The sequence below is a fragment of the Haematobia irritans genome, chromosome 2 (assembly GCF_050003625.1).
Source record: "Haematobia irritans isolate KBUSLIRL chromosome 2, ASM5000362v1, whole genome shotgun sequence".
NCBI classification, from domain to species: Eukaryota; Metazoa; Arthropoda; class Insecta; order Diptera; family Muscidae; genus Haematobia; species Haematobia irritans.
In genome coordinates, this window is record NC_134398.1 from 213,558,856 (window position 1) to 213,585,157 (window position 26,302).

The window sequence follows — 26,302 nt, forward strand, 5'->3', positions numbered from 1 at the left end:
TGATATACCTAGGAAGGCTGACCATGGTTGAGATTTTCACTCCTATTGAAGCGGATCAACTTACAGTTCGCCAGTTACTCTAACTAATTCTGTCTAAATTTCAATCACTGAGACTTCGACCTGCATATAACAACTTCAGTTTGTTGTTCAATCACTGAGACTGTTATTCTGTTATTAAAACTTTAGTCAGCGTTTCAATTCCAGGGCATTTGGGTGAATGAGTCAACTACTGAGAATTCGGTCTATTGTTGAGGTTGACTGAAGGTCGGAGAGACAAGTTTACGGATCTACCAATTAACTTAAACTGCGAGACTTCACTGAAACTTTTATTCAGTTATTAAAACTTCGGTACTTCAACCTGTATTCCAACCACAGAGACTTCGGTGAGTGTATTAACTTCTTAACTTAAAATTCCGTCTTCATTTCAATACCAGAGCATTTCAAACTGTATTCGAAACTCTGATACTTCGGTCTGATCACTGAAATTTTTATTCAGTTAGTAATACTTCGATCTCGGTTTCAATATCAGAGCATTTCCATAGAGACTTCGGTCTATTATTGTGGTAGTCCGAAGATCGGTGAGGCAAGTTTTCAAACCTACTGGTAGGTTTTCTTAACTTAAACTACCGTCTGCATTTAAATTCCAGATCATTTTAGACTGTATTTCCACCACATAGATTTCCATATGTTGTCCAATCACAGAGAAAGTTATTGAGTTGGTAAAAATTCGGTCTTCGAAGTTTTAATTCCAGAGTATTTCGGAGGATGCTCCGACCACAGAGACTTCGGTCTGTTATTGGGGCTTCCCGAAGTTACTGGAGAGAAAAGTTTGCAGACATACAAATAGGTTTTCTTCAGAAGATACTGCCGAACTAGGAAGAGTTTGGCAACTTCTATCCATCTATATAGGAATTATGCTTCTCCCCGAATATCCACATGATAACTTGCTGCGAAGACAACATCTATTACCTCAATTGTCCATATAATTCACTAATATTTCGTCACGTTTCTATTCTATTCAGTCCTTCAACAATTCCCCAGGTTCCCTAGCTTTTTAGCATACCCTTTGCTTGCATACCCGCCGTCAAATTCAAAGTTTCCACTAAATATTTCATGCAGCTACTGCTGAGAATAGTAACTTCCTGCCGTTCTTATGGAACTTTATCCAGATTTTATCGGAGATGATATGATCGCCTAACTCCTGATCTGTATTTGTGATCAGTCAGACTTTTTGCAAAAAACATCCATGTCTGCTTCCTTGTATCCTAAAATTTCAGCTGATAGAAAGCGCTTCAACTTACCCTTTTCTCCATATTCTCCAAAGTCTCGGCTAAGATGCGATAACATGTAGTCTTTCCACCAAACGGTAAACCAACCAACATTAGACCATGTCTCACCACTATCATCTCATACAACTGTTGAACCTTTTCCAAAAAGAAATCGGTACATTGTTTGTTATTTCTTTCACAAGCTTGACGACAGCATTCATTGAATACGGCATAATCAGCTTCTGGTAATACAGTGCCTGGGAATAAATCCGAGGTAATACCTTGGAACAAGGGTACATCTTGATTCAGGAACTTGGGCAAATTCACATCTTTAATAGATCGAAGGACCAAAATATCTTCATTTTCATCACGATAACGTAATTTCAAAGCTCCGGCAGCTTTCAAAACAGATTTGACAGCACGCATGCCATAATCATAATGACATTGGGTACTTAATTGTTCCGAACACAGGCGATAGGTTGCAACAATTTTCACTGACAAAGGTTTAGCTGTCAAAAAGCCATAGGAATACAATTCAATTTCAGAAATTAAAGCATAATCTGGAACCATCATAGCCACCGAACGGAAAAGAGCCTGCAATATAGAAAAATTATTGAAAAGCCTCATTTCATTTACCAAATCCCACTTACCTTCAAATTATCCGGCAATTCGGATCTACCCGCATAACCAGGATTCATAGTTATAAATGTGGCACATGTAGGATCCAATGTCAAGGTAGTACCTTCAAATACCAATGTTGGGCTGCCAGAATTAATGCCCCGTTGTATGGTCAATATTTGTTGAGCCACAACTGACAATACCTCCAAGTCAATACGATTGAATTCATCAAAACATGACCAGGCACCACAAGATGCCAAACCTTTAAAGAATTTACCCAGAGCTATATAATCAAGACCATCTGAGCAATTAAAGACCACACATTGTTTGGCAACAGCTTTGGCCAAATCTTTAGTGGTTTCAGTTTTACCCGTTCCTGCGGGACCTTCGGGAGCTCCACCTAAATGCAAATGCAAAGCGCTGAACAAAGTCCGATAACATCGATCTGTTAGGGGAGTCACCACCAAACGTGTAGTATTTCCCAAATATTCGTAACCATATTTTAGAGAACAGTTGATCATGCGGGTATCCAAATTGTTGTCCTCCCAATAATAACGAAGCTGTAGGGAAAAAAGGACAAAATGACGATGCGAATAAATTGAGTGAATATACCTGGATTACAATTGCAATACGATGAAATAATTGGTTCACTCATAAGATGGAGGAACTTCGTGGGTTGAATAAAAAAAACTGGATACTCAAAACCTGAATCTACTTCAGGGCTCCAGTTTTTGACTGTGTGAAGCAGAAGACCCATAAAAACTTTGAACATATTTTCCAGACTAATATACAGAATTGTCAACTGAGCTATGGGAATTTGTTAACGAAATCTCGATGAAGATTTGACAGCGAGAAATGGGAAAACAGGTATACTCGTAAATCTACAGTAGCAGAGCAGATCGGGAGTCAGCAAAGCTGCTCGTGCTTTGAAATGCAGGTTGGATGTTAAAAAGATAAAGAGACATTGGGGCATAATCCTTCACACTGACCTGCTTTTACAAGATACCGATTTCATCGTATAGATGATGGTGCATTAGTTGAACCAACTTGGAAACTCTGAATAGAGATATGAGAATGGTCCGATAAGTAGCGATTCACTTTTTTACCTTGTCTGGAAATTGTCTCTTTAGCCTCCTTGGTGGAGAATCCCTCATTTGAGTGACATTTTAGGTTAGAAAACAAAAGAAGTCACAACAAGGGAATAGGCTAAATAAAGAGCGCTGTTGAGTGTGGAGGTAGCGCTCTGTTCCTCGAGTGACCAAACGTGAAGGGGAAATCTTAGAACACTACCTATGCCACTGATCTGCTTAAATGAAAGGCCCACATAATCAGAGAACATATAATTCGGGACCTGGCCTAGAATGGAAACAGAAACTGCAGGCAAATAAGGGAACTCGTTAAGACACCGAGTACGTGGAATAAATGAAGGATAAACTGGAAAGAACGACTGAACGTCAATCAAGCCGAATACTGGCTTCAGTGTGCGACATGGGAATGGGAAACTTGAATCCTCTTTTCATCCTAATTTAATCTAACCTAAGATTTCATTTTGATACACAGTTGTGGTACTGAAGTGAGATAATTAGTCTGCTGGTAATATTATTTGCTCAGGTTAATCACATTTCATCCGGTGGTCAGATACTCCATTAGGGTGACTTGGGGCTCCTTAGTAAGTAGCGAGACTTTCCATCTACATATCAGCTACTGAGAATTCACTCTGAACTACAGAGAACTTGGTCTGTTTTTCAATCACTAAAATTTCAGTTCCTTAACTAAGATCTCGGCTTGAATTTAGATCACTGAGACAACGGACCCATACAGTTTCCCGATGACCGACAAAAAGTTTATGGTGATCAAATAGTTTCCTAGAATAAGATAATGTCTTCATTCCGTAGAATCGTCTGGTCAGAACGGAGCTTCCAGGACGCCACTTCCTATCTGCATAGAGAGTGATTTCCTTTGTAATTCAAATGCAGCTCTATGCAGTTGGGTACATACATCATTAATCTTTTATAGGGGTACATGTTATATATTACGAGTAAGGTGCTTCATAGGCTATCCGCCCTCCAGATTTCATGGCCAGCTTGTCAATACTGCCTTTTCTGTATTTGAAAATGGCCACCGAATATTTCCATACATACCTGACACAACCATTGAAAATCATTGAGTTCCGAGACTTGTTTCTCCACAATTTCAGCCAATACATCGCGGGCATGAACATCTAATACAACCAAGGCTCCCAAAGTTATACGGTTTTGGGTACTTAAATCACCTCGAACTAAATCAACAATACGATTTATCTAAAACAGAAAAAAATCAGATATTATTTTACAGAAATCGAAAACTACTATATTAACATCAACTCACTTGTACCACATTTGTTTCCAAATAGTTTTCCAAACTTTTTACAGGATCTTCAGTCATAAAACATTCTGTAATATAAAGAGTCCAATAGGTCAACGATATCGATTGAACACATTGTCCTGGCCATACAAGAACCCATTCATGACGTACGCTTTTCGCATAACTATAGAAGGCTTCACTCATCTTCTTGTGTATACTCTTCTTCATGTCAAGTTCCAATTCCAAAAGCCATTTTTCAACTTGACCACGGGCCTTAGCCGTAGAGATGATGTCAACCAATTCGACTTCTTCACGTTCTGAAGAACGCATTATCGTAACCTCAAGGTCTTCAGTAAATTTCAAAGTAGCAATGCCTTCAAAGCATTTCTTAAGATGAGGTTGTACACGAGTGGGATCTTTTGTTTCAGAGAGAATTTCCAAGAGCTCATCATTGGATAAGAAGAAAAATCGAGGGAAATATAAACGTTTCTTTTCCAGATACTAGAAAAAAGATGAAAAAATTAATAAACAAATCCTTTATAAAAGATCCCAATTCCTCAATCTTCTATCATTTCAACTTACCGCATTGAGACCCTTTTGTATTATTTCCAAAAGATTAAAGGCCTTCTTCAATTTTTCCGACATTTTATCGATTTCCACCACAGCCATCACCCGACAATCAGCATTGACTTGTTTCATCAATTCTTTCCAAATCTAAAATGTTTTTAAATTAACCTATCATCGTTTCCTCTAAATCTGTTATCTTACCTTATCTACGGCACTAAATCTTCTACCCTCCTCAGGCATTTGCTGTTGTATATCAGGACTTGAAAATATTGGCTCCAAATACATCCATGTTGCCTGTACTCTTAGCCAATCATCTAAAATGTCTTGAAGAAGGATAAGTTTAGCTTCCCATTTCCTGCAAATGCAAAATTAATTTATCTATTTATTGGTATGTTATATTACTATTTTCGAACTTACAGAATATCCTTTTCGAATGGTTTAATGTAAGGAGAACTTTTCATTGTTTGTGTCTTGATAATCTGATCGTCCAGCAAAACTTGAATATCATCTATGGCTGCGAGTTTGTAGGTGCCAGTGTCTCTGAAAAAGATTAAAGGGATTGTGAGATCAGAGAGTCATCATACATCAGAATGTTCGGGATCAGTTGTATTCAATCAACCCACAGATTTAGTTTCCTGAAAACTCGAAAGCACAGTCGTTTATTTATTTACAGGATCAGTTGTATTAAATCATCCCACAGATATAATTTCCTCGGAAGCACAGTATTTTATTTATGTCGAGTTCTAAAACTTTCGTCATATATTTTAGTTGACATTTCTAATAATGAAGGATCTAGTTTTAACTACAGGGGCTTCGTCTTAAAAAAGAAGGTTTATTATTCCATTACTCATCTACGACACAAGATGCAGTTGACTTCAATAGTCAATCGTCGGAGAAATCTCCAATTTTGTCCAATTAATTCTCTGTGATTTACAGTTGCCCTCTAAGTCTATCATCACTGCTAGTCCATTATATTCATGTTTTCGCATTTATAGTTCCACTATACGGACCTGACCAATGTTTACCTCAACTTCCAATACCTTCTGAAGTTCACAGATAGATTATATCTTTGGACTTTAATTATCTCAGATTCTCTTACAAGAGCATGTTCTCTTACAGATGCATCTCTTTTCCGTTATTCACCGAAATTCTGCTACCTTGGTTCTCATAAAGAAACAATGGCTCATTGTATCGTTCTGTGATTTTGCGGAATCGTTCGATAATCCTTCGATGGGCATGCAATTCCATCACAATGATATGACTTCAGAAGCTCATTCACTGAGATTTCGATATGTAGTTGTACGACTTTGGTCTATGGTTCAATCACGGAGTTCTCGGCATTCAGTTCCATCACTGAGAGTTGAGTTAATGTCTGCTGTCGGAGCACATAAGTTTCGGCTGGCTGTTCCATCTCTGACACATTAGTTTCCAGTTCAAACGCTGATGGTTTCGGCCTAAAGTTAAATCTCTGAGTGTTTGTTCCTCAGATCAAACTGAGATCTCAGTTTGCTGTTCAATCACTAAGATTTTGATTTGCAGTTCAAACTCTGCACCTTCAACATGCAAATCCAACAAAATGATCATCACTGAGCATTCCGAATGTAGTTCAATCTCTAAAACTTTCGTATACAACTTAACACTAAAACTTTGTTCTGCAGTTTAAACACTGAGACTTATGAAGGTTTCTGCCTGCTGGTCAATCTCTAAGACTTTGGTTTACAATTCAATCACTGAGACCTCGGCATTCAATTCATCACTGTGAGTTGAATTCTGAAGTTTAATTGCTAAGATTTCTGCCTACTGTTCAATCTCCAAGATTGTCTGGTAGGTTCTATCTCTTAGACTTTAGTTTCCAATTCAAACACAGAAGTTTCGGCATTAATTCCCATCGTGGAGGTTTCGATCTGAAGTTTAATCTCTGGGCCTTTGTTTCTGAGTTCAAATACTGAAGATTTTAATTTGCAGATCAAACACTGTAGATTCCACATGTAATTCCATCACAGAAGTATTAGGTTAGGTTAGGTGGCAGCCCGATGTATCAGGCTCACTTAGACTATTCAGTCCATTGTGATACCACATTGGTGAACTTCTCTCTTATCACTGAGTGCTGCCCGATTCCATGTTAAGCTCAATGACAAGGGACTCCCTTTTTATAGCCGAGTCCGAACAGCGTTCCACACTGCAGTGAAACCACTTAGAGAAGCTTTGAAACCCTCAGAAATGTCACCAGCATTACTGAGGTGGAATAATCCACCGCTGAAAAACTCTTTTGGTGTTCGGTCGAAACAGGAATCGAACCCACGACCTCGTATATGCAAGGCGGGCATACTAACCATTGCACCACGGTGGCACAGAAGTATTACTTCAGGAGGTTTCGGTAAAATGAAGATTTCGTCCCATATTTCAATCATTAAGATTGAAATATAGTTTCGATCTGATGTTAAATCTCTGAGACTTTGGTACGCAGTTCAACCACTGAAGATCCATGATTTGAAGATTTCACCCTGAAGTTCAAGTTTCGGTTTGCACTTAGCCAGGATTTTAGTTTGTAGTTGAAACACTGTACTGACATATGAAAGTTTCTGTCAGCTGGTCAATCGTTAAGTGTTTGGTCTAAAATTCCATCACTGAGGTCTTGACATTTATATCCATCACTGGGAGTTGAATTGTAAACTTACAACTGCAATCCCTGAGACTTTGAGGTCTGAAGTTCAATCTCTGAATCCGTTCAAACTGAAGTTTCGAGTTTAAGTTCAATCGCTAAGATTTTGTTCTGCTCTTTAAATTTGTTTTCAAGCTTCCACAACTCGAAAGGGTATGACTGCAAAGCCATACCAATGAAAACTCTGTGTTTTCACTGTGTTTTCGAAGCAAACAGTGTGCAGGAAGTATACATTTTGACCTCCAATTTTCATTAACCCACTAATGCCCCAATTTTTTTGTCAGCTGACAAAAGCAAGAAAACTAATGAAGAAAAATGTATACGGTAAAATTCAGTATATGCTGCAAAGGCTCTTGAACAGGTTCAACTAAGTTTTCTTTATATTTTATTAATTTTTGTTGTCTAAGGTGTGCTTTACTAAAAGCTTCCTTATTTAATGAAGTCCACCTAAAGGCGGGATTGGGCATTAGAGGGTTAATTTGTCCCCAAATCCCATGGAGTCCTTCAATATTCCTATATAGCTTACCTATATGGTGATACCGAAAATGAAATATCTTCCCATTCTGCCACCATTTTAGCCATAGCTCTTTCCAAATTATTTTCTTTAGTAGCACTTTCCGAAATCGTTTCAAATTTGGCCACATAATCCTCCAGACCATATTCAATAATGCGGGCCAGTGTCAACTCTGGTGAGACTTTAATTGGAAAACCAATAATCTCTGAAACCAATTCCCAATGGCGAGTTTTCATGCCAGGATTTCCTAATGTTGAAATAATGGGCATATGTTCACGGAAGGCTTCAATTTGTTCCTTAATCTAAAAGCAAAAGCAAATAAATGATTAATCCACAAAATTCTCTCCATTGACTAGAGAGGAAACTTACATCTTTTATTAAAATCATTGTGGTGGGATGATCACCCATTTGCTTTTCCAACTTTTGTATAATACGATACATATTGGCCACTTCCGTTTCTATGACATCCGGATCAAAAGCACCAACTTGAGCATTCATCCACAGATCATATTTATCCATAAACTCTTGGCCAGCATCAAACAAAGACTTATAGGGTTTAAGCTGATCATGGGCCTTTTTCCGTATTAAATATTGCGAGAGATCCCAACCATAGGACGTTTCCTCTTCATTGATGCGATCGATGGTGTCCATGGCCACAACCAAGCGATTATCCAAAATGGTAGATTTTTTCTTATATTTAGTCAGCTGCTTAATATCACCCCATTCGTTATAGGTTTGAACCTGGTCATAATAGGTCTGTAATTCCCTACGGAAGGTATCAATGCGTTTCTTCAAGAGCTCTTGATACTCGATGGTTTTATCAGCTATTATGACACGATGATCCTCAAAGGTCGATGGTAACTTTAGATAACATTGGAATGTATTCGAATTATTCTTAATTTGCAATGGCGAATACAGAGTATGATCCATAAGCCATAATATGTGACCCATATTCACACGTAAGCGCTGCTCCATTTCTGGCACCACATTCTCTTCGGTATTAATGACATAGGCTTTGAGACTCATCAACTCTGCCGTATCTTTGGGTATGGTCAAAGCCTTCTTGGCAATTGCCTCATATTCCTTGCCAAGTTTGGATATTTTATTCTGCTGATCATTAACCATATGTGAGAGCAACTGTTCCTGCATATAACGACCAAAACTCTCAAGATTTGCAATAAACTTCTCACGATGAAATTCATAGAGACCCATTCGTATCACTCCCCATATATCACGAGAAATTTTGTCTTCTTTCCTGCGATATTGATGAACCATATCACAGAATGCTTCGAATGGAGGTTGTGAAACTATGAATTTCGATATCTTTTCAGCATCACGGCCATTCATTAAATCGATATATTCATCAAAATCTTGCAGACGCAACTCCGGACCAATGCGTTCCTCTTCCAGTAGGGCACATATACGATTGCGAGTCGCTGCTATCAATGATTCTGGAATAGCTGGTGTCAATATTATCTTATCGGAAATTTTCAAATCTGTATAGAGTTTATTTTCAATTCGAGGAAGATTTTGTACGGCCAAGACAATTGATCCAATAATTCGAAGCATTTCACTTTGGAACTTGGAAAAGTTCGGATGAAATCCAATGACATCTTCATCTTCCAGCATTACAGAGATTTTAAAGCCAGGATTGGATTTCTGGGGAAATAAAATGAACAATAAAATGATTTTAGTAAGAGGTAACGGGTATAGGATTAGCTTGAAATCCAATCGTTATGAAACTTTTGCTGTAGCCTATATTAAAAGATCAATTGGGAACAACGCATAGGAGTGGCTCGTATTAAAACGCAAATTTGACTTCCGCGTCGTGGTAACAGACATGCATCTAAGAGAGCCTTATCTTGTCATTTTAACTCCTGGCTTATTTAGGAACTCAGTACTCTCAGCGTATTCCGCAAGGTCTCCCACAAAACCTGTTGAAATGTAACTGCAACTGGGGAAAACGCATAGTAATGGTTAGTATTAATAAACAAATCTGATTCCCACGTTGTGGTAACAAACATGTATCTAAGCGAGCATTCTCTTGACGTTCTAACTCCTGGTCTCCCACAACATCTGCTGAAATGTAAGAGCAGGTTCAGCTTCATATTTCTTTTCAAATGATGAGATCTTTATCCTGTGAGAGAGGGACAGTAAAAAGGCTTCAAAGGCTCGTCTTTATCGTTTCACATCCTACATTCACTAGGCTTGGTTAGGTGGCAGCCCGATGTATCAGGCTCACTTAGACTATTAAGTCCATTGTGATACCACATTGGTGAACTTCTCTTTTATCACTGAGTGCTGCCCGATTCCATGTTAAGCTCAATGACAAGGGACCTCCTTTTTATAGCCGAGTCCGAACGGTGTTCCACATTGCAGTGAAACCACTTAGAGAAGCTTTGAAACCCTCAGAAATGTCACCAGCATTACTGAGGTGGGATAATCCACCGCTGAAAAACTTTTTGGTGTTCGGTCGAAGCAGGAATCGAACCCACGACCTTGTGTATGCAAGGCGGGCATGCTAACCATTGCACCACGGTGGCTCCACTAGCTCCACATTCACTAGCATTCGTCCCTCTTATTCGAGGCTCATCTCTATGTTCCCCTTTAGAATTCTCTGGGTCAAACTGGTCTTAAACGTTTTTGGTCTTTTCAAATTCGTGCGACTTCTCCCATACTCAGCTTATCTTGCCGTTCCACAAACTTCCAGATTATTGACTATTTTATGTCCTCTTATCCCGGTATGCCTCGAGACTCAATCGAGTTCATAGAACTTAGGAAATATGCCCATTTAGGATCTATCCATTTATGTCCATCAGAATGTAGTTGAATCCACGCGACAGCACGACTGAACGTTAACCACTCAACCATTGAGAAATTGGTCAGTATCGGCCGATCACCGAAAATTCTGAATGAACATCAACAACGGAACTTCGGATTACTGTTGAGCCACCCATTTTGGATCTATCCATTTATGTCCATCAGAATGTAGTTGAATCCACGCGACAGCACGACTCAACGTTAACCACTCAACCATTGAGAAATTGGTCAGTATCGGCCGATCACCGAAAATTCTGAATGAACATCAACAACGGAACTTCGGATTACCGTTCAGCCACTCAGAATTCCAAGCACTTGAATCATGGTGAATTATATATGCAGTTCAACCAACGACAATGCACTCCAACTAGTAAAACTTCGGCCTTGGAGTCTGTTCAATAACTGAAACTTCATTCTCTAGATCATTGGAAGAATTATGATCTACAAAGTTCGTTGTAAATATATACCCCCAGAACTGATACCAGAAGGAAATAACTGTTACACCGATGAATCGAAGAGAAGTGAGAGCGAAATAAGAAGTATTAAATACGAGGCCGCAGAAAGATAATTGAGGGTTAATTCAACAGGATACGCATCATATGCATATCTGGACATATCGGAAAAAAGTAATCACAAAGACCGATGAAATGGCAATAAGAGCAAGAACACACATAAATATAAACTGAGCTGCCGATAATGATGTACGTATTTTGAGGAAGAGAAGACTTTGTCACTGCCCTGCTTTTAAAAGATATAGAGCCTCCCATATAGGGGAAGAACTGATTCGAGGGCCTGGCTTAGCTTGACAGAATATATAGACTTTAGAAGAACACACAGACCTGCCTATGGAATTCGGCATGATCCGCATCATATGTATATCTGAACATGGCGGAAAGGAAACGTAAACGCCAATGATCTAACGATAAGAGCGCAGACACAAATGGAAGTGAACTTAGAGAACACCACCATGGGAGCCACCGTGGTGCAATGGTTAGCATGCCCGCCTTGCATACACAAGGTCGTGGGTTCGATTCCTGTTTCGATCGAACACCAAAAAGTTTTTCAGCGGTGGATTATCCCACCTCAGTAATGCTGGTGACATGCCCGCCTTGCATACACAAGGTCGTGGGTTCGATTCCTGTTTCGATCGAACACCAAAAAGTCTTTCAGCGGTGTATTATCCCACCTCAGTAATGCTGGTGACATTTCTGAGGGTTCCAAAGCTTCTCTAAGTGGTTTCACTGCAATGTGGAACGCCTTTCGGACTCGGCTATAAAACGGAGGTCCCTTGTAATGGAGCTTAACATGGAATCGGACAGGACTCAGTGATAAGAGAGAAGTTCACCAATGTGGTATCACAATGGACTGAATAGTCTAAGTGAGACTGAAATATCGGGCTGCCACCTAACCTAACCTAACCTAACCTAGAGAACGCAAAGTCCATAGAGGACAAATGTCGAATATAAGAACCGGAAAATGGTGAATATAGGACGTATTTTGGGGAGGAGAAGATTTTGCAACAATAGGTAGCGTCACTGTCCTGCTTTTAAAACAGAACACACATCTTAGAAAAATCACGTCTCCATATTTTTTGTCTATTCCCAAATACGCTTTCGGGAATTTGGGAATATTTTAGATCCCTGTGTCCAAACTAATTTTACACTCATTTGGAATAACATTTGCACTTGACATTCTTCCTAATTCCTAAGAGTTTTTCCTAGATTGGTTCATGAGGACCTGTCTATGGGCTAGTCCTACTAAGATGTAAATTTACCACATAAATGACAAACTCATTTCAAAGTGACCGGTCCCTTTCATACGTTTTGACCCGAATTGGGGCTGGTCCATACACACACGCTCCTGAGGTTGATCCGTTTCCTGTAGGGTAGCACTTCTCTTATGTCTTAAAAAAACTCGTAATAAACTACCACCTAATGAATGTAATACGGCATTTAGAGAATTTTAAAACAGTGCGTACACAAAATTTGAAATTATGGCTAAAATTGTTGCTTAGTCGATATCAAGGGCATATTTCTTAAATTTCTCTCGTACTTACCCCATAATCACAGATAAAATCGGCAAATGTATTTAAACTTCTTATACACATATCCTCCAGTTGTTGGGTCATTAGGGCAGCCACACAATTGTAGAAACGTTGAATTAATTTCGTTTTTCGTACATCTGGCAATTGGCCTTTGTTACTGGCCCGCAAAAGAATTGTCTGAATTTCTCCATACCATTGATTTTCTAAAAGATTTTTCGTATTTTCCACATGACGTCCAACGGTGTACTAAGAAATTGGAGGATTTTCAATCAATTCTAAAAAGGATGAAATATGATATCTTCATAAATTACCATAAATTCAAACAATTCAAAGGGTCCAGATGCCTTGGATAACTCTGTAGCGTCTACTAAAGTAATCTCCTTGTATTTGGTATTCCATAATTCCAAAATATTGGCCACAGATCGATGAATACAGAATAGGGTTTTCTTAAGACGACATCGATTTTCATCATATCTAGAAGAAAATGGTAGCATTTAAATGCGTTAGATAAGCCAGAAAACAAAAAAAATGTAGTCTCCAACCGATGCTGCTCTTTTCCCATTGTTTAGAACCCGTGGACACTGCTTCTACGGTAAGAAAAGATGCAGTGAAACCTCTTCAACTTGGACACTCTGAAAACCGCGCACCTCTCAAAAGTACACAGTTATCGCAAGATGTTTGCTAAATAATAATGTTGGGTAGTTCACGAACGAACTAGTTCAATTGAACGGTTCACTGCAACGAGCGAGCTGAACTAGTTCACATTTATCGTTCTTTTCCGTTCATGTCAGTTTAGCCAACTAAGCACATTGTATCAGTTTGTTCACTCAGTTATTTTCGCTTTCCTTAAAAATTGCATAATTTTCTGCCATTACGCTTATATCGGTCTTTTTTACACATAAGCTGTTCGGGATTCTTTTTGAATGTGATTTTTGGGATGAATAAATCAACGCAAGGCTAATATGTATCTTCTATGATGAACTGGAAGAAAGCAACAACAGAAGTTGAAATGAACCGGTCACTGACCGAAAGTGAACTAATGAACTAACTGACCGAACTAGTTCGTTGATCGAAAAAGGGCTGAAGTGAGCGATCACTACACTGAACTATAATGTCCAACATTACTAAGTAAACACATTAAAATGAACATGTGGACAAAATTTAGGAGACCGTTGATGTCCACTTCTGAGACTTTTCATTTCATGTGCCCAATCTGGGCGAGAATATACTACCCGATAGCGAATAGCTCTGGTGATGAGGTTAAGCGCTCTTTGTGCACCCTCGTATTTTATTGTAGTTGAGAACTGTACTTCCAACTTTTTATAAATCAATTTTGTATACTAAAATTTAGAACTTAAAATCATTGCAACTATAACATAATTTTTATAAGTGTACTCTACATCGTTTTCATGCGACATCCGTACATTCCTCTCCGCAATTCCTCCCCCACAAAGCAATTATTTTTTAAATCCTATCCTAAAATTCAGTCTTCAACACAAGTCCTGTCCTTATAATAGAATGAAATCCTATTTTAAGTTATAATAAATTCCATAAAATACCACATAAATCTTTTTTTGTCTACCTTCAACGGTAGCTTCATTGGAATGTCACCGCAACAACTCTACCACTCCCTCCAAAAAAAAGAGGATGCGGAAACGAATTTGACTCAATCAAATTGTTGTCTTATAAAATAAGCGATGCATAACTTATAAAATTTATGGAATATAAATGGGGAAAAAAGAAATAACCAGACAAAATGGGAACAGAATAAGATGACGGTACACTGAAAACAAATGAAACCGAAAGTTTCGTAAAATTCAGATGAAATCTAGACTATCTAAAATACTTTTATTTTATTCAAATTTTTGGTCATTCTAATGAATATGGCATTCTAGAATTCCTCTTATGCGCTTTACAGACTATCAGTTATTCCGATTTCCGACCATATGAAGTAGAGAAATTCTAAGATGATATAAGCATGTCCGTCTGGCCATCTGTCTCTCTGTTGTAATCACGCTACAGTCTTCAATAATGGCGCTATCGTCCTGAAATTTGGCGCAGATTCGTCTTTTGTCTACACGCAGGCCAAATTCGAAGATGGGCTATATCGGTCCATATTTTGATATAGCTCCCATTAAACTGATCCCCCATTTTGGGATCTTGGGCTTCTAGAAACCGTAGTTTTTATTCGATTTGCCTAATATTGCAAATCTAAAGGTATTTAGGACCAGGCTTCTAGAAATGGTAGAAACGATTTCTCTTACATTGGAAATCTAGAGGTATTTTTAGACCACAAATACAGGTGTCGAAAATGGTGTAAATCGGTCCATGTTTTGGTATAGCCCCCATATAGACCGATCTCCTGATTTTTATACCCTCCATCATAGGATGGGGGTATATTAACTTTGTCATTCCGTTTGTAACACATCGAAATATTGCTCTAAGACCCCATAAAGTATATATATTCTGGGTCGTGGTGAAATTCTGAGTCGATCTAAGCATGTCCGTCCGTCCGTCTGTTGAAATCACGCTAACTTCCGAACGAAACAAGCTATCGACTTGAAACTTGGCACAAGTAGTTGTTATCGATGTAGGTCGGACGGTATTGAAAATGGGCCATATCGGTCCACTTTTACGTATAGCCCCCATATAAAGGGACCCTCAGATTTGGCTTGTGGAGCCTCTAACAGAAGCATATTTCATCCGATCCGGCTGAAATTTGGTACATGGTGTTGGTATATGGACTCTAACAACCATGCAAAAATTGGTCCATATCGGTCCATAATTATAAATAGCCCCCATATAAACCGATCCCCAGATTTGGCTTGTGGAGTCTCTAAGAGAAGCATATTTAATCCGATCCGGCTGAAATTTGGTACATGGTGTTAGTATATGGTCTCTAACATTCATGCAAAAATTGGTCGACATCGGTCCATAATTATATATAGCCCCCATATAAACCGATCCCCAGATTTGGATTGCGGAGCCTCAAAGAGAAGCAAATTTCATCCGATCCGGCTGAAATTTGGTACATGATGTTGGTATATGGTCTCTAACAACCATGCAAAAATTGGTCCACATCGGTCCATAATTATATATAGCCCCCATATAAACCGATCCCCAGATTTGGTTTGTGGAGCCTCTAAGAGAAGAATATTTCATCCGATCCGGCTGAAATTTGGTACATGGTGTTGGTATATGGTTTCTAACAACCATGCAAAAATTGGTCCATATCGGTCCATAATTATACATAGCCCCCATATAAACCGATCCCCAGATTTGGCTTGTGGAGTCTCTAAGAGAAGCATATTTAATCCGATCCGGCTGAAATTTGGTACATGGTGTTAGTATATGGTCTCTAACATTCATGCAAAAATTGGTCGACATCGGTCCATAATTATATATAGCCCCCATATAAACCGATCCCCAGATTTGGTTTGTGGAGCCTCTAAGAGAAGAATATTTCATCCGATCCGGCTGAAATTTGGTACATGATGTTGGTATATGGTCTCTAACAACCATGCAAAAATTGGTCCACATCGGTCCATAATTATATATAGCCCCCATATAAACCGATCCCCAGATTTGGTTTGTGGAGCCTCTAAGAGAAGAATATTTCATCCGATCCGGCTGAAATTTGGTACATGGTGTTGGTATATGGTTTCTATAACCATGCAAAAATTGGTCCATATCGGTCCATAATTATATATAGCCCCCATATAAACCGATCCCCAGATTTGGCTTGTGGAGCCTCTAACAGAAGCATATTTCATCCGATCCGGCTGAAATTTGGTACATGGTGTTGGTATATGGACTCTAACAACCATGCAAAAATTGGTCCATATCGGTCCATAATTATATATAGCCCCCATATAAACCGATCCCCAGATTTGGCTTGCGGAGCCTCAAAGAGAAGCAAATTTCATCCGATCCGGCTGAAATTTGGTACATGATGTTGGTATATGGTCTCTAACAACCATGCAAAAATTGGTCCACATCGGTCCAGAATTATATATAGCCCCCATATAAACCGATCCCCAGATTTGGTTTGTGGAGCCTCTAAGAGAAGAATATTTCATCCGATCCGGCTGAAATTTGGTACATGGTGTTGGTATATGGTTTCTAATAACCATGCAAAAATTGGTCCATATCGGTCCTTAATTATATATAGCCCCCATATAAACCGATCCCCAGATTTGGCTTGTGGAGCCTCTAACAGAAGCATATTTCATCCGATCCGGCTGAAATTTGGTACATGGTGTTGGTATATGGACTCTAACAACCATGCAAAAATTGGTCCATATCGGTCCATAATTATATATAGCCCCCATATAAACCGATCCCCAGATTTGGCTTGCGGAGCCTCAAAGAGAAGCAAATTTCATCCGATCCGGCTGAAATTTGGTACATGATGTTGGTATATGGTCTCTAACAACCATGCAAAAATTGGTCCACATCGGTCCAGAATTATATATAGCCCCCATATAAACCGATCCCCAGATTTGGTTTGTGGAGCCTCTAAGAGAAGAATATTTCATCCGATCCGGCTGAAATTTGGTACATGGTGTTGGTATATGGTTTCTAATAACCATGCAAAAATTGGTCCATATCGGTCCTTAATTATACATAGCCCCCATATAAACCGATCCCCAGATTTGGCTTGTGGAGCCTCTAACAGAAGCATATTTCATCCGATCCGGCTGAAATTTGGTACATGGTGTTGGTATATGGACTCTAACAACCATGCAAAAATTGGTCCATATCGGTCCATAATTATATATAGCCCCCATATAAACCGATCCCCAGATTTGGCTTGCGGAGCCTCAAAGAGAAGCAAATTTCATCCGATCCGGCTGAAATTTGGTACATGATGTTGGTATATGGTCTCTAACAACCATGCAAAAATTGGTTCACATCGGTCATAATTATATATAGCCCCCATATAAACCGATCCCCAGATTTGGTTTGTGGAGCCTCTAAGAGAAGAATATTTCATCCGATCCGGTTCAAATTAGGAACGTGGTGTTAGTATATGGTCGCTAACAACCATACCAAAATTGGTCCAATCACACAAAAATTGGTCCATATTGGTTCATAATCATGGTTGCCACTAGAGCCAAAAATAATCTACCAAAATTTTATTTCTATAGAAAATGTTGTCAAAATTTTATTTCTAGAGAAAATTTTGTTAAAATTTTATTCGGTTCATAATAAAATTTTCATCATTGTCAAAATTTTATTTCTATAGAAAATTTTGTTCAAATTTTATTCGGTTCATAATCATGGTTGCCACTCGAGCCAAAAATAATCTACCAAGATTTTATTTCTATAGAAAATTTTGTCAAAAGTTTATTTCTATAGAAAATTTTGTTAAAATTTTATTTCTGTAGACATTTTTGTCAAAATTTTCTTTCTATAGAAAATCTTGTGAAAATTTTTATTTCTATAGAAAATTTTATTTCTATAGAAAATTTTGTTAAAATTTTATTTCTGTAGAAAATTTTGTCAAAATGTTATGTCTACTTTGTCAAACTGAATTATATACGTATTGGATCGATCTTTTGATTTTATATATACCACGTATGGACTTACATACAATTTAGAAGATGGTGTTAGGAGGTTTTAAGATACCTTGCCATCGGCAAGCGTTACCGCAACTTAAGTAATTCGATTGTGGGTGGCAGTGTTTAGAAGAAGTTTCTACGCAATCCATGATGGAGGGTACATAAGCTTCGGCCTGGCCGAACTTACGGCCGTATATACTTGTTTTTTATAATCCTTCATAAATTGTAAAATAATTATCTTGTTTTGTTTTGTTATTTAAAATAACAAACAAGTCCCTACACTAATATCAAAGTTCTATAATAATCTTTATGTTTAGGCCAATTTTTCTTAGTGTATAGATGTAAGGAAACTGCTAGGAACGTAAGTATGATGGAGTGCAAGAACCTTCCTTATGCGAATGTAGATTTGCTTTCATTTACAGAAATTGACAAAGTAAACCAACTCACACACACTCAGGTCCATGAGGAAGGAGCAACCAAGGATTTATATATGTTTGAATTTGAATGGTATACTTGCGATTAAATTTGAATGTATGAGGAGAAACTTACTACTATTTTTTTTTTCGTGGATGGCAAGGGTGCATAAAGTGTAAAGCGAAGTATAAAACAAATCTAAAGTGAATGAGAATTTGAAGGCACATTGACTTTTCATTATTGTATTTAAAGTTTTGAATTAATTTAGGGAAGAATTTAAAAGTTGCCAATAGGAAATTTGTGCAAAAAAACGATGGAAATTCCAAAAACAAACAAAATTATAAGAAAGTTTTTGAAAAAAATGTTTGCCTTGGTATTTTGCATTCTCATCTTTTTGGTCGAAGTTAATTCTTCTTTCTAAGTAAACTCTCTATAATGACTAACTAAGATCTTTGGCATTTGTATCGATAAAGGACATTTCTTAAAAAGAAACTTGATAGAAAAATGTTTTTAATAAATATACTTTACGAACTCTGTTGATCTAAAATGAAATTTCAAAACTTACCTATATCTCCATTTATTGCTCATGGCATTTACCTCCATTCGTTCTTTTGTCAGTGCCAATTTCGTATCTTTTCGTAAAGTGGCCAAAGAATTTTGAAGAACAAAATCAACCACAGCTTTTTTCATGGACAACACATAATCCGATTTGATCTCATTGATATTTTCATTCAAGGCATTCTCCCATTTATTAAGAACTGGAGGTATTTGACTTTTAATTCTGATTGACATAGAAAGAATTTACAAGCAATTATTCGATAATGATTGTGAGATAAAGATTCCACTTTCCTCTATCAATCATCCTGCCCTTACCTGTTCAACACTGGTTTGCTCATTGGTGAAACGTGAATGGTATCAATGCCATGCTTAATGTAATAGTAATAACGTAACACCTCCTTTTCCTGTTTGTTAGGAAAGTCACCTTCAAAGTCCATAGCGGCAGCACCATTATCAGCGCCTCCATCGGCATTCTCATCTTCATCGTCTTTACGGGCAATTAATTCTACCAACTTTTTACGAAAGTTTTCTCTTTCCAAACGCATTTGCATGTATGAAGGACGTCCTGCAAAGGAATTCGATTAAAACGGAAGAGAGCATAGATAGACCAAAGCGTATTTGTATGAAAACCCAGCAGAAAATTTCAATGAGCTATTATTGTAGCTATCCTGTATAAGAAGAGCTACGCATTCGAAGGAAACCATCAATGTCGAATGTGAGGTTATGGCCTCAAAAATACAGTCCTGGGTTAATGGAACTAACGGAGTCATATAGGCAGGTTCAACGAATCTGTGTAACGGGATGAAGAGGAGCACCCTATCAGGAAATCGGAGCTTGCGTTTAACGATCAGGCGATCATTGCGATGACCAGATCAAGAGCGAAAAGAGATGGAACGTGACACACCTTGCAAGTGATAGTGTGAGATGATACTGATTCAAAAGTAGTACTCAATCAAAAATACCTTGAGTACCGAATGTGAGTTTAAGAAATCTGGCGGAATGTAACCTCAGAATATGTTCAAATTTTGACAAAAGTGCCATAGTATAGTTCCGGAAGATGAAATTCGAGCGATTATGTAACGGTCGGAAACCCAGCAAAAGGTGTCAATGAGTTTTTATAGCCGTTATCGTGCAAAAGATATAGCTCTTCTTTAGAAGAAATCCATCGGAGTCACATGTGAGGTTATGGCACCGTATAAACAGTTCTGGAGCAATGGAACTTACTCTAGATGTACGTAAACCGATTATCAGAAAATCAGAGATACGGTGGTGTACTATTTTCGATACCGCTCAGCATTCAGGCGAACATTGTGCACCTGATCGAGAGCGAAAAGGGATGGGACGTGACAAAGAAAAAAGAGCCTCCCGGAAATACTCGGAGAAAGTTATCAATATAACCAATTAACCATGGTGGAACGATTTGGCATCATCTTGGTGAAATAGCATATCGGAACAAGAAGCCACATAGGTTAGGTTAGGTGGCAGCCCGATGTATCAGGCTCACTTAGACTATTCAGTCCATTGTAATACCACATTGGTGAACTTCTCTCTTATCACTGAGTGCTGCAGGATTCCATGTTAAGCTCAATGACAAGGGACCTCCTTTTTATAGCCGAGTCCGAAAGGCATTCCACATTGCAGTGAAACCACATAGAGAAGCTTTGAAACCCTCAGAAATTGATATCTTACAATGGAGCAGGTTTACTCCCTTTATCGTAGTGATTTATACAGCGAAGTAAGTGGGGAGCCACCGTGGTGCAATGGTTAGCATGCCCGCCTTGCATACACAAGGTCGTGGGTTCGATTCCTGCTTCGACCGAACTCCAAAAAGTTTTTCAGCGGTGGATTATCCCAACTCAGTAATGCTGGTGACATTTCTGAGGGTTTCAAAGCTTCTCTAAGTGGTTTCACTGCAATGTGGAACGCCGTTCGGACTCGGCTATAAAAAGGAAGTCCCTTGTCATTGAGCTTAAGGATAAGGAATACCTTAACACTGAAATAAATTTAATACCTTCTCTTCTTTGAATTACAGCCCAAATTGTTTGCTTGGAAACTCAATTCCAATTGACATAGTAGACAAACGAATTTGTTCAATGGCCAACATCATCATTCGAGCAAACACTCGAGCACTTGGTGTGTAATCAAGTGTAAGCAATACACATTTGTTATAGCCTATTCGTCCCGCACTAATAAGTTCCTATGAACTTTTATCTCCGACTGTGAAACAGCCTGAAGCTGTATATTCAGGACAAAATACTTACTTTCTTTCTTTTTGGCCGGTACCTTACGTTTTGGTCGCATATCTTTGGTGTGACAGAGTAAATTTTCCGGAATGGTTGTTGATAACATTCTCCCATCGAATAATTCACTCGTGCATTCGGGCATATTTAATTCATACCAGAGACGTCTTGACTTACATTGGGGATTTGCTTTGGAATTCAATATACTATGGAGTATATCCGGTTTGGGACGATTATAAACGAGTTTCTGTTTAGTACATGGTCTCTTAACCGAACTCGTACCACTACTTGTTCCTTGTGGCGAATAGTATTTGGGTTGAGCTGAAATGGAAAACGGATACTTACACCATGTATCTATAGTTTTTCAATTTAGTTTATGAAATTAGAAATATGCACTTTGATAAATACTACTTCCCATTAGAATGAAACCACTTTTCATGGTCATTTCGTGGTTGTACAACATATCTTAATGTGTGACTTAGTCGGAGAAACGATAGCATTAGGTTCGTGGCCACAGTAAATCATTGTGAACAATCCAGTAAATAAATGTTGCAATTGTGAATTGCATAGGATATCATTGCCATAAACCTTGGACAATTCACAATAGGCAAACAATCCTACACAGAAAAAATTTCTCGAAAATTTTTCCAATTAAAAGCCGGTACTCTGTTCGGTTTTCGCGTTGAAACTCCATACAAAATTAAAAAATGCGAAAAACTAGCGAAATTTTTCCATTTGTGGTACTTTGTTGTTTTCGAGTTGAAAAACTGACGTTTATAGCATGGCGCCATTTGCAATGTGAATTAAGAAATAATTTATTTATTAAAACTATTTGTGTGGGTTTATAACACAAACACGGATTATATTTTTGTTCCGAAACTATACAAAGGATCAAAGGAGTAGCAGATCAATTGCCCAAGGAAAATAAAATGTTAATTTTGTAATAGCAAGCAGCAACCACCAACTTAATTCAATATCGCTCCCTGTAAAATAGCGCTCCAAGTTACCTAAATAAACACCGCTTTCTATGTGCGAAATAATGGTTTCTATAAAATTTTTCGCAATAATGAACATAGTACCGGCCTTAAAATCATAATTGAGTTTGAAAAAATATTGAATTAAAAATTTAATTGATTCAGTAAATTTTTTAATGGAAACAAACATTAATCACAAAAATTAATAGTATCAATTAACTCTTTAATTGGATCAATTAATTTTAATTGATACTATCATTTCTGTGATTGAAGACATTTCAATTAAAAAATTAATTGGATCAACTAATTTCGTCATTGAATCAGAAATTTTTTTGTGTACATATTAGGGCTGTCATTCGGGATTTAAAAATTTAGAATTTTTTTTTCGGAATTTTTTTCGGAATTCTTTAAATATTATAAAAATCTACATCGGCTAAAAATTGTTGTACCTTAAACCAATTTAGGTTAATTCAATTTTATTAACAGATGAAAATAAGAGTAAATTAAAAATCAATTTCAAATTGCTATCATACTTAACGAACACTCAACTCCAACTCAACAATATGAAGAAAAAAAAATATGACAAAAATAAGTTAAAAAGCTATTTCTTATCACTATATTACTCAGCAAAGCTCGATCATGTCAACACGGCGTTTCGCCCGGAATGGACCAAAATACCTCAATGTGTGATGGCTTTGCCGCCGGTTAAAGGCCACAATTCTAAAAAATCTGAACTGATTCTAAAATTTTATTTTATGGAATCTCAATTAATTTCAATACATTTGGGAAATACAACCTAGCCCGTGGTGTATTTCAACAATGGGGTTTTAGTAAAACTGCAGTTTTATTTATTAAACGAGAGGTTATTTTCATTGTCAATACATGTGTGGATGCGTGTGTACCAAAGACAATGGGAAATTGACTGCTAGAACATCAAACCAGAGAGAATGAAAAAACAAGAGGACGAAAAGTTCTCTTCTGCGAAGAAAACAAATGTCAACCGTGTACACGCTCACAAAAAATCGCTTCTGTAACATATACTCCCAAACATATTTTGCTTCAAGCATATACATTTTTGGGTATTGCCCAAACATTTATATGTTTGATCTCTTCCAATATATAATATGTTTGAAAGCATATTGGTCTAAACAATATATGTTTGGGTAGTCTAAGTTCCAAACATTTTGTATTTTTGCATCCAAATTCAATAATGTTGTCTTCCAAAACAACAATATGTTATTATATGAACATATAATATGTTTGGAAGCATTTTGCACCCAAAATTATTATATGCTTAAAAAAAAATTCTCAAAATTTTATTTATTTATTTATATATTTACAATCATAATGAATTATGAAAATAAACAGGTAATATAGGTGCTGACAACATAGGTTTTCGACCTGAATGCTCAAAATTTTGTTTCTGCCCAATTGTATATTCCCCCACATCTTTCGCACTTCCACGAGATTTTTTAGTTCTTAGCACCTTTTTCTGTAAAGGTGGGTATTAAGTTCGAGTTTTTTCACTAAAGTGAAAACTAAATCAGTAAAAAAATGCATAAAATTATACATATTTGTTGCAGATTTCATTATAACTTGATGGGGAATAGCCCAAAGCAAGTTTTCACAAAGTTTGTATTCCTCAAAAAGTGTTATTAAAGAAAAGTAATCGTGAAAAAATGACGTTTTTAGCGGCTAAACTCGAACTTAATACCCACCTTAATACAAACATTGTAGAAGAAATTATTCAATTGTATGATTTTTTTTATTTTAATTTTACCTTTTGCCGGACGGGGATTCGAACAGCGGACCACACAGTTTGTAAGGATCAAAGAAGTAGCTGATCAATTGCCCAAGGAAAAATAAAATGTTAATTTGGTAATAACAAGCAACAACCACCAACTTAATTCAATATCGCTCCCTGTTAAATAGCGCTCCAAGCTACTAAACACATATATGTTTATAGGCTATATCTAAATTAATATATGTTTGCATCCAAGCATATTATATTTACAAACATTTTATGTCCCAAACATAATATGTTCTAACATATTAACATATATGTCCCAAACATGTTATGCTAGTTTATGAACATTATATGCTTGCACTCAAAAATATTGTGTTTAAAAATTTGTGTTCCAAACATATAATGTTTATAGCCAAACATATGAAAAACAGTATTTTTCAACCGTGTAGATGTCGCACAATGCCTGCAGCTTTGGTATTACCGACGTTGCGGTCGAAGCATTGTTTTGATAAATTCATTATAAAGGCATCGACAGTTATAATTTCAAATTGTCTGCCACAAAATTTAATGGAATGAAAACATTTATAAAAAAAGAACATTTGTTACTACAAAGTAGGCTTTAAATTAAAGGTGTGTACGTGAGTAATAGTTTACTCACGCTCACGCACACTCACGACGGAAAAATCATACTCACGCACGATATTTTTTTGGTAGGACTCACGCACACTCACGAAAAGAAAATTTTTACTCACGCAAGAAAACGTCGTGAGTCACGAAAAATACCGTGACTCACGAAAAATATCGTGACTCACGACTAATTTTATGATTAATTTACTAGAGGTGTGCACGTGAGTAATAGTTTACTCACGCTTACGCACATTCACGACGGAAAAATCATACTCACGCACACTCAAGCACGATATTTTTTGGTAGGACTCACGCAAACTCACGAGAAGAAAATTTGTACTCACGCACGAAAACGTCGTGACTCACGAATAATTTTATGATTAATTTACCTTACCGAAGTGTCTGAAAACATGAGCATTATTAAAATCGAGAGTGTTATTAAACTCTTAACTTCCCAGGTGTCACTAGAATTGTAATTGAATTTAACTCTTAAGCGTTTTATGTTGGTGAGCAGGAATATTTTCGTGAGTGTAATTCGTTACTCACGCACACTCACGAAGATACTATTTTCGTGACTCACGCTCACGCACGACATTTTGGTTTGTTAATCACGCTAACGCACACTTACGCTGTTGTCATGTCATGAGCGTGACTCACGAATCACGAAAATTTTCGTGAGTCACGACAATTTCGTGTCACGTGAACACCTCTACTTTAAATCCTATTTTCCTTACGTTTCGTAAAGCCGATAGAGAACTGAACTGGGTGACGATGACGCAAACTGTATGATATTTGAGAGAAGTGCCGACAAAAACTGCAGGATATTAGAGAAATTTTACTCATGACTGTCACCTACTGAGCAGTTTCGCTTCAGAGTTTCGTTCTCTTGTGTTTTCATTCTCTATGATCAAACCAATGACGGCGCTAGGTCCCTACTTGTCATTTATGCGCTTTACAGACTATCAGCTATTCCGGACGGAATGTCGTAAATAATCGGTTAATGTGTTATCGATCCCATAAACATGCAGCAGTATCGATTATGCCTTCGGACTTAACTTATAATGTGCACAATATATGGGATATGTTCGACACGAGCACTGTCGTCCGGAATAACTGATAGTCTGTAAAGCGAATTACGCCTTTGGTTCGACAAATAAAAATGCAAATAAAAAGAAATTAAAACTTGGAAACATCTTGGAACAAACGGGAAAATATAATGTTTTATTTATTGCTCGAAATTTATGTTTTTCATTAAAGAAAATGCAAATAAAAAATTACAAACATGTATGGGCCTAGCACCGTCAATGCAACATTTGGTATGCCGAATTTTGGGAAACCAATT

General features: G+C 37.5%; 1 protein-coding gene across 1 annotated transcript in view; it reads right to left on the reverse strand.

Moving 5' to 3' along the window:
• Dhc36C (Dynein heavy chain at 36C) overlaps positions 1 to 26,302 on the reverse strand; it is a 180,810-nt gene that overhangs the window by 152,853 nt on the left and 1,655 nt on the right. Inside the window, exons 2-15 of the mRNA XM_075297362.1 lie at positions 21,634 to 21,933; positions 19,688 to 19,937; positions 19,380 to 19,595; positions 13,148 to 13,310; positions 12,849 to 13,082; positions 8,342 to 9,631; positions 7,985 to 8,274; positions 5,214 to 5,336; positions 4,998 to 5,151; positions 4,812 to 4,943; positions 4,254 to 4,730; positions 4,028 to 4,186; positions 1,919 to 2,446; positions 1,302 to 1,862 (exon numbers count right to left, since the gene is read on the reverse strand). Of these exons, the coding sequence (XP_075153477.1) occupies positions 1,302 to 1,862; positions 1,919 to 2,446; positions 4,028 to 4,186; positions 4,254 to 4,730; positions 4,812 to 4,943; positions 4,998 to 5,151; positions 5,214 to 5,336; positions 7,985 to 8,274; positions 8,342 to 9,631; positions 12,849 to 13,082; positions 13,148 to 13,310; positions 19,380 to 19,595; positions 19,688 to 19,937; positions 21,634 to 21,933 (4,877 nt within the window). The remainder of the gene's footprint in view (positions 1 to 1,301; positions 1,863 to 1,918; positions 2,447 to 4,027; positions 4,187 to 4,253; positions 4,731 to 4,811; positions 4,944 to 4,997; positions 5,152 to 5,213; positions 5,337 to 7,984; positions 8,275 to 8,341; positions 9,632 to 12,848; positions 13,083 to 13,147; positions 13,311 to 19,379; positions 19,596 to 19,687; positions 19,938 to 21,633; positions 21,934 to 26,302) is intronic.